The sequence below is a fragment of the Chenopodium quinoa genome, unplaced genomic scaffold (genome assembly GCF_001683475.1).
Source record: "Chenopodium quinoa cultivar QQ74 unplaced genomic scaffold, ASM168347v1, whole genome shotgun sequence".
Lineage (NCBI taxonomy): Eukaryota > Viridiplantae > Streptophyta > Magnoliopsida > Caryophyllales > Amaranthaceae > Chenopodium > Chenopodium quinoa.
In genome coordinates, this window is record NW_018743850.1 from 5,050,879 (window position 1) to 5,064,559 (window position 13,681).

The 13,681-nt window shown below is 35.6% G+C and overlaps 1 protein-coding gene across 3 annotated transcripts; it reads left to right on the forward strand.

Annotated features, from left to right (window-relative positions):
• The first annotated feature begins 228 nt into the window (after positions 1–228).
• On the forward strand, positions 229–5,744 carry LOC110686047 (transcription factor bHLH49-like). 3 transcript variants are annotated; one of them, XM_021862619.1, is made up of 10 exons: positions 229–538; positions 1,319–2,337; positions 2,423–2,653; positions 2,753–2,818; positions 2,889–2,957; positions 3,227–3,298; positions 3,411–3,614; positions 4,917–5,004; positions 5,078–5,092; positions 5,171–5,744. In XM_021862619.1, the coding sequence occupies exons 2-10, from the start codon at positions 1,519–1,521 to the stop codon at positions 5,224–5,226; spliced, it is 1,620 nt and encodes a 539-aa protein (XP_021718311.1). In that variant the 5' UTR covers positions 229–538; positions 1,319–1,518; the 3' UTR covers positions 5,227–5,744. The 3 variants fall into 3 exon arrangements, with proteins under 3 accessions (XP_021718311.1, XP_021718309.1, XP_021718310.1); XM_021862617.1 differs by having other exon boundaries at positions 233–538; positions 3,408–3,614; XM_021862618.1 differs by having other exon boundaries at positions 233–502; positions 3,408–3,614.
• The last annotated feature ends 7,937 nt before the right edge of the window (positions 5,745–13,681 follow it).

Below are 13,681 nucleotides of genomic sequence, written 5' to 3' on the forward strand. Positions count from 1 at the left end.
TCCAAGATCTCTTAAAATCGGGAGGGGTGCTCTAACCACTTGAGCTATCCCTCATTCTCTTAGGAGAATACATACATGTACATCATCAATTATTTAAGTAAAAACTTGTGATTAATCCATTAAGGTAAACTTTGGTCTTAATTAAAAGCAATTAATTATGTTGACAGTAGCAGTGGCGGTGGTTAATCATCAAGAGCTCTCTTTTTAATGCAGGCGTGGGTATAAATGCAGGACCTTTGCCATTACTCTTTCTCTTTTCTCTCTCTAGCTTCTCTTCTTTCTCTCTCTACTAAATTTTACATTAACTTTTGCTTAATTTTCTTTTCTTACCAACTAATTATTTTTTCCTGGACTTTTAGTACACAAAATATCAGCTTCTGGGCAATTCAAAAATCATATAAAATCAGAAGAAAAAGAAAGAGGAAGGTGAAATTTTGAAGCCCAAAAAAAAAAAAGAAGCCAAAATTCAATAAAGTTTCTCCAGTAAAAAGCTTCAACGGAGGTCAGAGTACTAAAAGTAGCTCAGAATCTGAAATGGGTATCTTTTATCTTCCCACTTTTAGTTCAATTTCTTTATGATTCAGAGAAAAAAGAGGGGTATTAATTTGCTCTGACTAGGGTTTATGTTAATTTTAATTTTTATTTTCTTCAATTTCTGAGGGTGTTACGAGTGTTTAATATGCTGAAATCAATGAATTGGTACAAATTGACTGCACTTATAGTCTTTTTCTGCAATTTCTGGGTGTTTGAATAGATTCTTATTGAGTATTAATTGGTGAGTACCATTTTTAGTTGCTGTACATGTTTAGTTCAGTCATTGCTTTTATAGAAGTTGTTGTTTGGCTGTTAACATTGTGGTGTTGATCTCAGTACATGAGGTGGGTACACTGGGGTTTCGTTTTAATGATGTTATGTTGCTATTAGACTTGGCAATTCGGGTAAACGAGTCGTGTTTGTGTTTGGTTTCGTGTTTTATTTCGAATAGATAGGTACACTGGGGTTTCGTTTTAATGATGCTATGTTGCTATCACTTCATTGATTGAAGTAGGTAACATGACTTTACTCTTTCCTTCTATTATCTGGTTTTGCTATAACTAGTGCCGTAGCAAGTTTGTCAGTCTACAATAGTAGCATTTCTTTGGGTTCATTGAGCTTATTATGGTCGTTGTGTGTGGTGGTGGGGGACGGGAATCTTTGTCATTGTCTTCTTAAACTTTTTTTTGCTTGTTTTTTAAACTTAATTTCCAAATGGTTCTTTTGTATTGTTTCATTTGATTTTTGAGTTTGAATTTTTGGTGGGTTATTGTTGGCTTTTCAGGTTTCTGATCTTAATTCAATTAGGAAATTGGGTTTCTTGTGAGGGGTTTTTGGTTCTTTCTCCTGCCTGTTTTTGAACTTAGAAGTTAGAATTATTGGGAACAAAATCCGAAAACCTTTAAGGATTAAAAAGGGTAGGGAAGAAGAAAATAGGTCTATTGTTGGTTTGTTTAGGACTGTTGTTGATAGTTTGAAGTTGGTATGGAAATGAATGATAAAGATAAATTGGAAGTTGAGAAGAGGAATGAAGAACCCTTGAGTTACCACCCCCCTGGTATATCAGCTGATTGGCGATATGATATTCCTAATTATGCTAATTCATCAATGGGTTTGGTGTCGAGTGGGAATTCTATGGCTGTTTGTGGAGATGCAGTTGGTCCTTCCTGTTCCTCCGGTTCAATGGTGGATTCATTTAGTCCAACAGTTTGGGAACATTCTGTTAACACAGCGCCCTTAGGCTTCAGCGAAATGAATGTTCATAATGGTGCAGGCGTTTCTGATCCACTATCAATGCTCAAAAGTGGCTTATATTTACCAAGCATGTCAGGGATGTTGCCTCATAGCCTATCTCAGTTTCCTGCAGACTCTGCTTTCATTGAGCGTGCGGCTCGGTTTTCTAGCTTCAGTGGGGGGCATTTTGGAGATATGTTGAATCCTTTAGGCATCCATCAGTCTGATAGTCCTTATGTTCGAGGGGGGGCAATGATGCAAAGTCCACAAGAGGTCTTGCCAGGAAATGCCTATAAGACCTTGGCTGGTGGACATCCTCAAAATCCAGAGGCAAGCTTAGCTGAAACCTCCAAAGATGTTTCCGTGACTCCAGAACGTGGGGCTGTGGAAGGGAATTCGCCCAAAAACGAGACAATGTTAGAAAGGTCCCATGAAGAGGCTAAGCAAGCTGTTTCTATGTCTGGAAATGACTCTGATGAACCTGAGTTTAGTGGTGGTGCTGCCCAAGAGGAAGGGGTACCTTTAACAGCTAAAACTGCGGGTGCAAAGAAAAGAAAAAGGGGTAATCAGGTAACAAAAGCTACTCTATGCTTTAGTTTTTGCTGCTTATTGTCGATTTATATTTTATACGGTATTGATTTGCTTTTCACTTTAGGATGCTGAGGCTGAGCGATCCAATGGAACTCAGCAGCATTCCGATGAAACTAGGAAGAACATTTCAGAAATTCAACAGAAGGGAGAACAGAATTTAACACCAACTGGCAATAAGTCAAATGGAAAACATGTCAAACAGAGTTCTCAGGCTTCTGATTCAGCAAAGGAAGAATATATACATGTGAGAGCACGAAGAGGGCAGGCTACTAACAGTCATAGTCTAGCAGAAAGGGTAAGGATTTTCTTAGTGATTATACTAGTAGGATATTAGTGTCTCTCTATCTTTTTTACTGATGGAATGATGATCAATGATCATTTATCTTGATTATAGGTTAGGAGAGAAAAAATCAGCGAGAGGATGAAATTTCTTCAAGACCTTGTTCCTGGCTGCAGTAAGGTAATTTCTGAACCTACTAATCCCGTGGGTTTCATCTTTTGGAACTCTCAACTAAAGCTCTGTTTTGCAGGTCACGGGTAAAGCAGTTATGCTAGATGAAATAATTAATTACGTACAATCATTACAGCGGCAGGTTGAGGTACAGAATTCCGAATATGATTTATCTTATGATTTTTACCTTGTCTTACTTTCAGTTCTTGGTTGTTTCTGTATACTTCAATGCACCAATGTGTTATGTCTTTGGCTCCAACACTGACCTTTCAGGATATTGTTTTTCTTTCTACTGGTTTGATAAATTTTGTATAATTATTCTAATGCATGAATTTTCCAACTGTCTGCAACTATCTTCACATATATTTCTTCAAACATCATGGCTTATGTTTCTTTTGTTCTGTTTTTTAACCCCAGTTTTTATCAATGAAACTAGCAACAGTTAACCCTAGACTGGACTTCAATATTGAGCGTCTTCTCGCAAAAGATGTGAGTACAATCAAATGCTTTTTAATTGTCTGAATGAAGTGCATTTGTGAACAGACTTATAACAAACCTGGTTTTCCTGATGCTATATGATTTTTTTTTAATTTTACAGCAGATGTTTTCAGCAAGAGCTGGTCCTTCTTCTGGTCTTGCGTATTCTCCAGAGATTCAAATGCCTTACCCTTCCCTTAATCAAACTCAGCCATCCATTATGCCTCCCAGTCTACCTGGCTCTGGAACCTCTTCTGATATACTGAGGAGGGTGATTAGTTCGCAATTATCAAATATGGGAGGAGGGTACAAGGAATCCGCTTTGCAGGTAAGCGTGTTCTATCAAGTGAATGTCTCAATCTGACCCATTTCCAATTCCTGATCTGTCTGAAACAGTGATTCACGCAACGTTAATCCAAACTGTGCCCAATTTTACAAACACAGATATAAGCAAATTGATCCAGAAAATATATCGACATATCATTATATCATTGCTCGTTTTATCATACTGTGATTTGTTAATTGATAACAAATTCAAATATTACCCGACCAAAATAGTACTCCCTCCGCCCGGGATTATCTGCACCAAAGGACGGTTTTGCGGACTCCTAGGCAAAACTTCTTAAGCAAGATTATTGAAAAGTAAGAGGAGAGAGAAGGAATAATTAAACCAAATTAGATTAAAACATACAATTAAACAATGAAGAACAACCACCACTTACGAACACCGAACCACCGCGCCACCCTAAGAACCACCAACACCCCACAAACCACCACCACCAAACCCCCGAAACCCACCACCAAACCCTCGCAACCACCACCAAACCCTCGAAACCCACCACCAACACCCCCGAAACCCACCACCAAACCCCCGAAAGCACTTACAAACCCCCGAAACCCACCACCAAACCCCAGAAACCACCACCAAACCCTCGAAACCCACCGCCAACACCCCCGAAACCACCTACAAACCCTCGAAACCCACCACCAAACCCCCGAAAACCAACACCAAACCCACAAAACCCACCTCCAAACCCACGAAACCCTCCCCCAAACCAACGAAACCCACCGCCAAACCCACGAAACCCACCGCCAAACCCACGAAATCCAGATCTGGAATTTCGCGACGGTGGCTGGGGTAAGGTGATGGAGAATTGGCGACAAATTGCGGTGGTGTTGGTGGTCTGTGCTCGTCTGGGCTGGTGGTAGGGCGGCGAAGGTGGCTGGGGTAAGGTGGGGGATTAGTTGGTAAGTCAATGTCATTAACATATTAAAAACAAAGTTAAGATTTTTAAGTAAGGGTAAGATTGACATTTTGCTGTTAAAAATTTACTAAAAGAGGAAAAAAAAAATTTGTTGCAGATAATAGAGAGCACCCATTTTTAGTAAATGTTGCAGATAATTGCGGGCGGAGGGAGTATATCAAACGACCTAAAATTGAAGCAATTTAACCATCATATGAATACGACCTGGACCAAAGAGTGGCCTGAACCAAACTTGATATTGGATCTGTTTTCCGCCTAAAGATAACACATAGAGCCTCCTTTGAGAAATCTTTTTGGCTGTCAAATTTTTGGTACTAGTTTTGGCCCTTCTAAAGTTGGTTATTAATATGTATGTGATCAAACAGTTACCTAATGCGTGGGATGGCGAGCTTCACAATGTTGTGCAGATGGGTTTTAATGCCAGTTCACCCCTTGACAACCAAGAAACAAGCGGTAAGAATTCTTAACCCTTGGAATTGTTCTACCACTACTGTACTTGTCTGACGTTTCCCTCCAATATCTGCAGGTTCCGCACCAACAGGTCAAATGAAAGCCGAATCTTGATCTCTGTTTTTTAGCAACCTTTTCATCAATATAAACAATTAAATGCTGTTCATAGGAGTTCCCTTGCCCACTCATACCGGAGGGATGCCAGACGTTGAAGGAAAACCGTGATTTGAAGAAGCTTCACCAGCTTATCGCCTCAAGTACAAGTTGTATATTTCTAACAACTCTGTTTCTTGGAGAACAGATTCCATCACAAGCTTTTGATGCTCTATGTACATTAAAATTTGAAGAATATAATAATGCCTTTTAATGGTTTAAGCACAAGTCAGAAGTTGGAGAAGCATAAGGTGAGGCTTACCTTGATGTACAACCTCTAAAATGCCGAAACGTTACAGAAAATCATGTGGCTAGTTATGGGGTTATTGATCCTCTTTTGCTTTGGCATGAGAGGAGGCTCAGGAGGGGGGATTAGTGTTCAAAATTTTTTCTTTCTCATCAATTCATCATATTTAGGTATGGAATGTAAAATATATTTATCTTTCTCCTTGTTAGTGACAGTCGAATGGTGTATTATTTGGTTTTGAAATATAGTAGTCATGCACAGTTAATTTGCTAATCCTACAAGAACCGTGAACTTCAGGAAAAAAAAAAAGAAAAAAAAAAGCAAATTAATACTTCTTTTGTCTTATAATTAGTTGTCATGTCTCATGTATGGAGCTGTCAATTCGGGTAAACGGGTCGGGTCGGGTAAGTGTGGGTCGGGTCATTTCGGTTTAATGTTGTAACCTATGCGGGTCTGGTTCGGGTTGAGTCATACTTGAGTCAAGTAACGTCGGGTCATACATCTTTTTGGGTTTGGGTCGGGTTTAGGTTGGGTTAATAACAGGTCCGGTGAATAATAGGTCGGGTTTAATTCGGGTTTTTACGGGTAAAAACGGGTTAGGATCATTCTCGGGTTCGAGTCAAGTTCGGTTCAAGTCAATAATTTGTGGGTTATAATCAGTCGGGTCATTCTCGGGTTTGAGTCAGGTTCGGTTCAAGTCAATAATTTGCGGGTTATAATCAGGTTTGGTCATTTCCAAGTCAGGTCATTCTCGGGTTCAGTTCAAGTCAATTATTTGCGGGTAACAATCATGTCGGATCATTTACAAGTCGGGTCATTTTCAGGTTCAAGTCGGATTTGGTTCAAGTCAAAACATTACAGGTTATAATCAGGTCGGATCATTTCCAAGTCAGGTAATGTTCGGGTGGGTCTCAAATATTGGGTTAATCTGGGTATCGGGTCATATCAGGTTCGGGTACATTTTTTGGGTCGGTTTGTTAACGGTTCATGTAGTGACATTCACGTTTACTCATTATCAATTACTTCGTTTATTGTAAGAAAAATAATTTCAGATAATCTTAAATTCGAGGTAATAAGTTCTAATAAGTTTAGATAAGATAGGTTTAGTTTAAATTTTTAGAAGATAAGTTCAAACCCTATTCTAATCTATTCACATTGATTCCACTTATTTTAGGGATAACAATTTCAGATAAGTTCATATTCGAGATGACATGTTTAGATAAAATATAATAAGTTCATATAAATTCGGATAAAATAGGTTTAGTTTAGATAAGTTAAAATACAACAATTTTTTTTCTAAACTTATTTTATTTGAAATTATCTAAACTTGTTTATTTTTTATAAGTTCTTATCTGAGTTCATGTTTTTTTTAATGGCATTTTTTTTAAACTTTTAAATGGCATTATTCAAAACATTTAAATAAGATTAAATAGGCAAATGAATAATAAAATTAGAAAAATAAAAGACCAATAAATGCCTTTTAACCGCTCTTGTTCGGGTAAGTCATGATCGGGTCCAGGTAAATTATTTGGGTCAGATTATCATAGGGTCATTGTCATATACTCATGCTCGCATTCAATCGTTATCACGTTCAATTTAATCATTATCCGAAATTATTAATTTTTTTTTAACTTTTTCTTATTTGATTTGATTTTTTTTTATTTTTTATCTTTTTTATATAAAATATAAGATAAAACGAACAAGCCTAAGATCAAACAATATTTGTAAACCATAATTGACTACATTAAGGCACATGCACCTACAAAGTAGTAGTATTCATAAACCATAATTGTTTAATTGAAATATAGAATGAACTTGCACCTAAAAAGTAGTAGTATTCGTAAATCGTAATTACTAAATTTAAATAAAGAATGCACATGTATCCAAAAAGTAGTGGTATTCATAAATTTTATAGGTTTTTTTTGAGACATATAAATTGTAATACATTTGATAATAGAGAATTTTATTGAAAATATTTGAATAAGCTTAAATAGAAAAATATCTCATAGAATTAGGGAAAAAAAAGATATGGCGTAATCCTAAATTGTTAGTTATTTGGAGAAAAATGTAATACTTTAATACTTTATGACTTAATTAGCTAACAAAATAAAAGAAAATAAAAAAAGAAGAGTGATAAGGGGAGCATTATTGGAGTCATTATCACGTTCGATTCAATCATCAGTGATTCACTCTCAATCTCAAATTCTCACTCCCATATTCTACCTTCATTAGAGTGTAGCTCTCCTAATATACTAAAATTCTCAGTCGCAAATCTCGCCATTAGAGTCTAGCTTTCCTAATATACTAAAATTCAAAGATCCACCCTTGGCTATAATTCACCACTGCTCAGCCTCTCCCAGACTCACACAATCCCACTCTCAATCTCGAATTCTCACTCCCATATTCTACCTTCAACAAGGAGTCAAGAAGTGAGTAATCGGTCCAATTTTCAGGTTGGCCTTTTACTCATAAATTATGGATCTAAACATTTAATCTTCCTGATTAATAATTATTCAACATTTTTTTTCGACAATTTATATGTTTAATCTGTTAATTTTTACATTTTAATATTATGCTTAGCATTTTGATTTTAAATAATTTTAGGGATTAAAACGTTTTGGGCAAATTTTTAGATTTAGATATGATAATTTTAGGGGTTTAATCTGTTAATATGTTTTGGTGTTAAAGGGGTCAAACTATCATGGCTGAGGATGAATTTGATTACGCAACTGAAAGAGGTATGGTTCATTCTAATTAATTATAAATTATGCATTTTTATTGATCTTACTCCTAATCTTTGCCTTATTGTTTGGTGTAGTGGGTGACTTTGAGGTTGAGTAAGCATCAATTACACGCATGAGTGTTGGAAATGCTACACCAACACCTGAACCCCATCAATCAATATCTCCAATTCAAGGAAAACAATCTCCTATTTGGCAGAATTTTGAGATTAATGGTGAACATGCTGCATGCAAGTTTTGCAAAAGATTAATCCAAAAACATAGTGGTACGACTGGTACGTCTAATCTAAAGAGACACCTTGATAGGTGCCAACAATATAAAGATTCAGATAAGTCTAATACATCTGAATTTGACCAAAAAGAATACTGTAAGTTATTTGCTAGAGCTATATTGAAGCATGGTTATTCTTTAAGTATTGTTGAACATGAGGAGTTTAGGGAATTGCATACATATTTGAATTCCAAGGTTAGAACTATTTCTAGAAACATAATATTGAAATGGTGCATGACGGAGCATGATGTGTTAAAGCAATTTGTTCGTAATACGTTTAAGGCCTTAACAAGTAAAGTGTCCTTGACTTGTGATGTATGGACAACTTGTACTACTTGTGGTTATTTGTCTCTTACGGCCCATTTTGTGGATAATGACTGAAAATTACGGTCTAAGGTGCTGAACTTTAGGCATTTTCCACCTCCCCATAATGGTCATGAAATTTATAATCTGGTTTTTAGTTTGATCAAAGATTGGGGTATTGAAAGAAAAATTTGTAGTATGACTATTGACAATGCAAGTAATATGGATTCTATGGTTGTGAAACTCCAAATTGAATTGGATGCAATGGCTAAATTACCTCTTGACGGCAAATATTTTCATGTTAGATGCTCTGCCCATATCTTAAACTTAGTTATCAAAGAAGGTTTGAAAGTCATTGATGAATCTGTTGCGAAAGTTTGGGAGAATGTAAAGTATGTTGATTCTTCTGAAGCTAGACTTATAAGGTTTCAGCAGTGTGTTTCTAGTTGTAATTTAGCTACAGGTGTAAAGCTATGGATGGATGTTCCTACTAGATGGAATTCTACTTTCTTAATGCTTCGTCGAGCTCTTGATCTTTTACCGACATTGAAAATGTTCGGTAGGATAGAGAGCAATTATCACTTGGCGCTTACTGCTCATGAATGGGAAATGTAGAAAAAATGTGTGATTTTCTTGAACCCTTTTATGACAATACTAATTTGTTTTTCGGTTCTGAATATCCCACCTCAAATCTTTATGTTCCCAAAATTTGTAAAATTGAGTCACTATTAGTGGCTGCTTCTAAAGGGGATGATCCAAAACTCAAAGAAATGGCAGATCTTATGCGTTGCAAGTTTGATAAATATTGGTCTGATTACTCTGTGCTATTATCTTTTGCTGCAATTCTTGATCCTCGGTTTAAGTTGAAATTTTTGAGACATCTTTTCAAGGATTTGTATGAAGCTCACATGGTTAAAACAAAAGTCCAGGAGGTGTATTATGAATTTGTTCAACAGTTTAACCATTACAAGGATCCTCTTTCTACTTATTCTTCCCAAGGTAGTTCAAATTCAGATGCATATCGTCCACGCAAGACTAGTAGAGTTTATGCGGTAAGATAACGACAAATATTATCATTATTCAATATGTTAATCACTTTTCTGGGTTATTCTGTTTTGATCTTTTTTATTTGTGATTTCATAATTTTGTTGTTGATGTTGCTAGTGGTGACATGGGTAAATCTGAATTAGAATTATACTTAGAATTGCCTTTAAAACCTTGTAATGTTGATGAGGAATTCGATATTTTAGGCTATTGGAAGGAGTAATCAACAACTTTCCCAAGTCTAGGTCGTATAGCTAAAGATATTCTTGCGATACCTATTACTACTGTTGCTTCCGAATCTTCTTTTAGCATGGGTGGTAGAGTTTTAAACAGGTGGAGGAGTTCACTCTTGCACAAACATGTTGAAGCTTTGATAACAACTTGAAATTGGCTGTATGGTTATGCTGAGTTGGAGAAAGATGGGGTTGAGGTGGAGAAGGAGAAGGACGTGGATGATACTTCTGCATAGCTAGATTTGTAAGTTGTATTTGATTTTGTAAAAATGAATGTAATGTTTTTTTAATCACTATAACACTATTATGTCTCTTACTCTCTTATTTGTTTGCTTATCTTTTTGCAGGTGGATGTCACTCACCCTCATTTGCTCACTGGTTTAAGACCTCAAATTAATCAAGCTTGCTGCCTGCTTGAGCCTTACTATCGTTTTCAGCATTTAAGTTTAAACTCTTTACTTAGTTTATATACTTGTTCAATTGTAATCACCTTGTTTTGGTGATGATGAATTGCTATCATTTGGTGATCTAAAATAATTGGAATTGCTATCATTTGAGCTTTTTTTGCTTCACTTACTCTTTCTACAATAAAGTTTCAGATTGAGATTATTTGAATTCATTCAATTACTGGAAGCTGATGATGATTTCAGAAGATTAGGCTTTAGTTGAGAGAGACCATTCTACTTCTTTGAATGGAGCAATCAAAGATCTTGAAAAAAGACTCTTTGCTTATGTTATATCATGAATTTGGGTGAATAAATAAAATTTGCAATTCTTCAGGTTGATATTGATTATTCGAAGTCTTCAATCAGCTTTGCTGTTGATGTGATGCAGGTAATGGGTTCCTCCGTCTGTTCTGTTTTACCAAAGGTAAGACAAGGGGCCAGTTCAAGTTTCTTGTCCTATTTTAGTGAGCTCTTTAATTATATTTGAAATTGCATATTCTGGATGCTAATCATTTACTCCATCTAGTTTCTATTGCAAATGCATGAAAGTTTGGGATGTAGTCTAGCATAAATTATTTAATCTTGTTATGGCTTAGGCAAACTTTCTTTCATGGTATTTATTTCTGGTTTAACTGTCTTTCTTTTTTAGTTCTTTATTGTGTTATGTGCTTCAGCTTACACATGCTTGCGCTTTAGGCTGTCATCGTGGAAGTTTTTTTTTTGAGAAAAAACTCTCGAAAGTTTTCCTTTTAATTTATTGTAATAAGTTTTTCAAACACATTTTGGATGGATGATTTGCAAATAGGTTTGATTGATATGGACATTATGACAAAAATTAGTTCAGTCAAATGTTTGGTTATGGTTAATGATATGGGTCCTCCTATTTTAAGTGCTATCAATGATGGTTTAGATGTTTTATTGCTCTTGCTCTCAAGTTGCTTTGTGCTACATCATTAAATTTTATTGTTTCTATACACGTTCTCATACATTGTTTTTTCATACACATATTTTGGTGCCTAATTTAAGGCCTGTGTTCGTTTCAAGAGAGAAGACATCTTCATAAATTGTAGTTTCTTGTAGAGGAATGGCTTGCTGGAAAATGAAAGCAATTGGAATCAAAATTGGATTAATATGGTTGTGATTTGGAGAAGCAAGAAATTTCCCACCTAGGAGGTTTTTGCCTGTTACTAGGATTTTCCACTCAGGAAATGGCTAATTAGGTTTTGTAAATGTATTAATGGCAGTTGTTGCTGTAGTTACTATTGAGGCCTTGAGGGTATAAGAATGTATAAGAGGTTTCCATGTAGTCAAGCCGAAAGGGCTGTATTTAATGTTTGTGATAAAGATGTGATGTGTCTATATGCTTAGTATTACTTGCGGTCTTCTTTTATTATTGGAATGCTTCATTGTAGCTGAACTATAATTATCAAGTACTTGAATCTAAAACAAATAAATGTTTCTTCTTAATTGATTTTGATGCGTATGTGGAGTGTTTATACTAAATTAAAGAGATGCAGATATGTACATGTATGCTAAGGTTAAGATATGAGACTTGGTATATATATGTACAACAAATATATACTATAATTAACACCTAAATTTGGGGATGATGCTTCTTTCTTTTGCTGGATCGACTTGGTCTCCCTGCATCCAAGACAAAATACTTTGATCAATATTAACATAGAGTAGTTTAGCCTTACGAAGTTTCGACATAACGAGTAGCTTAGAATATATATAGCATATATCTTTATTCAGTATCTGATCTACAATAATAAAGATGTACAAAATAACAAGTCGAGTTGATTTCAGGTCAGGTCAATGACAAATTGGGTTGAATTTGGGTCGGGTCAATAACAAGTCGGGTTGATTTCGGGTCGGGTTAGTGACAGATCGGGTCGGGCTAGTAATAGGTCGGGTTAAATTCGGGTCGGGTTAGGAATAGGTCGGGTTATTAACAGGTCGGGTTAAATTTCGGTTCAGGTCGGGTTCAGTTCAAGTCAATATTTTACAGGTTATATTCGGGTCGGGTCATCTCCAGGTCGGTTCATGTTCGGGTTCGGGTCTCAAATACTCGGGTTAACTCGGGTCTAGGGTTGGTTTCAGGTCGGGTCATATCGGGTTCGGGCCATCATTTTTACCGGGTTTAGACGGGTCGGTTAATAATCGGATTCGGGTAGGTATTTCGGGTCGGGTCAGTTTTTAACAGCTCTACTCATGTATACTATTTTGGTCAGTCTCTAAATGATTATGCAAAATATTTATGGAAAAATGATTTTGTATGGAATTTTTTTTAAGGTAAAACACAATTGTAATAATGATTTTCTTTTGTTTGCTTCAAGAAAATTTTAAAGGGAGAGGAAATTTGATGTAGAAGGAAGAAGATGGATGAGAGGAGAAGAAAATGTGTGCAAGTATGGAGGAAAACGTGACATTCTTTCTAGAAACTAATGAAGTTTAGTTAGGCTATCCGCTACCTAAATGGGCAAAACATAACATTTTTTCTTTTCACAAGAAAATGTTTAATGGGAAAATCATTCTCTGCACCCAACTTCTTTAACTATATTACCATTAAATCTTTCTCTATCTATCTAATTTTTTTTCTTCTAATTAATCCACCGTATAGTCGCATACTAGTAAACCTAAGTATTGTTTTATCATCTAATTTTCACAAGTAATACGCATACTCAAATCTAAGAGGATAATAATTTGAGAACTAAGGGGGTAAAGAAAGCAATACTTTTATTAAATCTAAGTAGCAAAATGCGTTTCAACGTCCAATCTTGTATACACATGGCAAAAATTTATGATCTATACTATTTTTAGTAAGAACATGAATTCATTTACTATATTTTTTCTTTCTTTCTCGTTTTACCTCATGAAATTCTACCATATGAGATGATACTTGGAAATATTATAACAATTTGACATTCTAGCTTCGTCCATGTAGCGATAAGAGCAGGCCTTTTTCTTTAGGATTTGTTTATTATATTTTTTATTTCATTTCAATTCAATTAATACTCTCTAAATTCTAATTATATTTCAGCCCAATAGTTGGCAGCTAGCATATTTTATACTCTCTCCATCCCATAATAATTGGGATGTTGGGGTGGACATGTAGTTTAAGAAAACTATAAGTGGGTTCATTTAAAACATTTGTTTGTTGTATAAAAGATTCTCTTTTGTATTTTATATTGTAAGAAAACAACAAATGGGATAGGAGTGGGATAGGTAAGGAGAGAGAA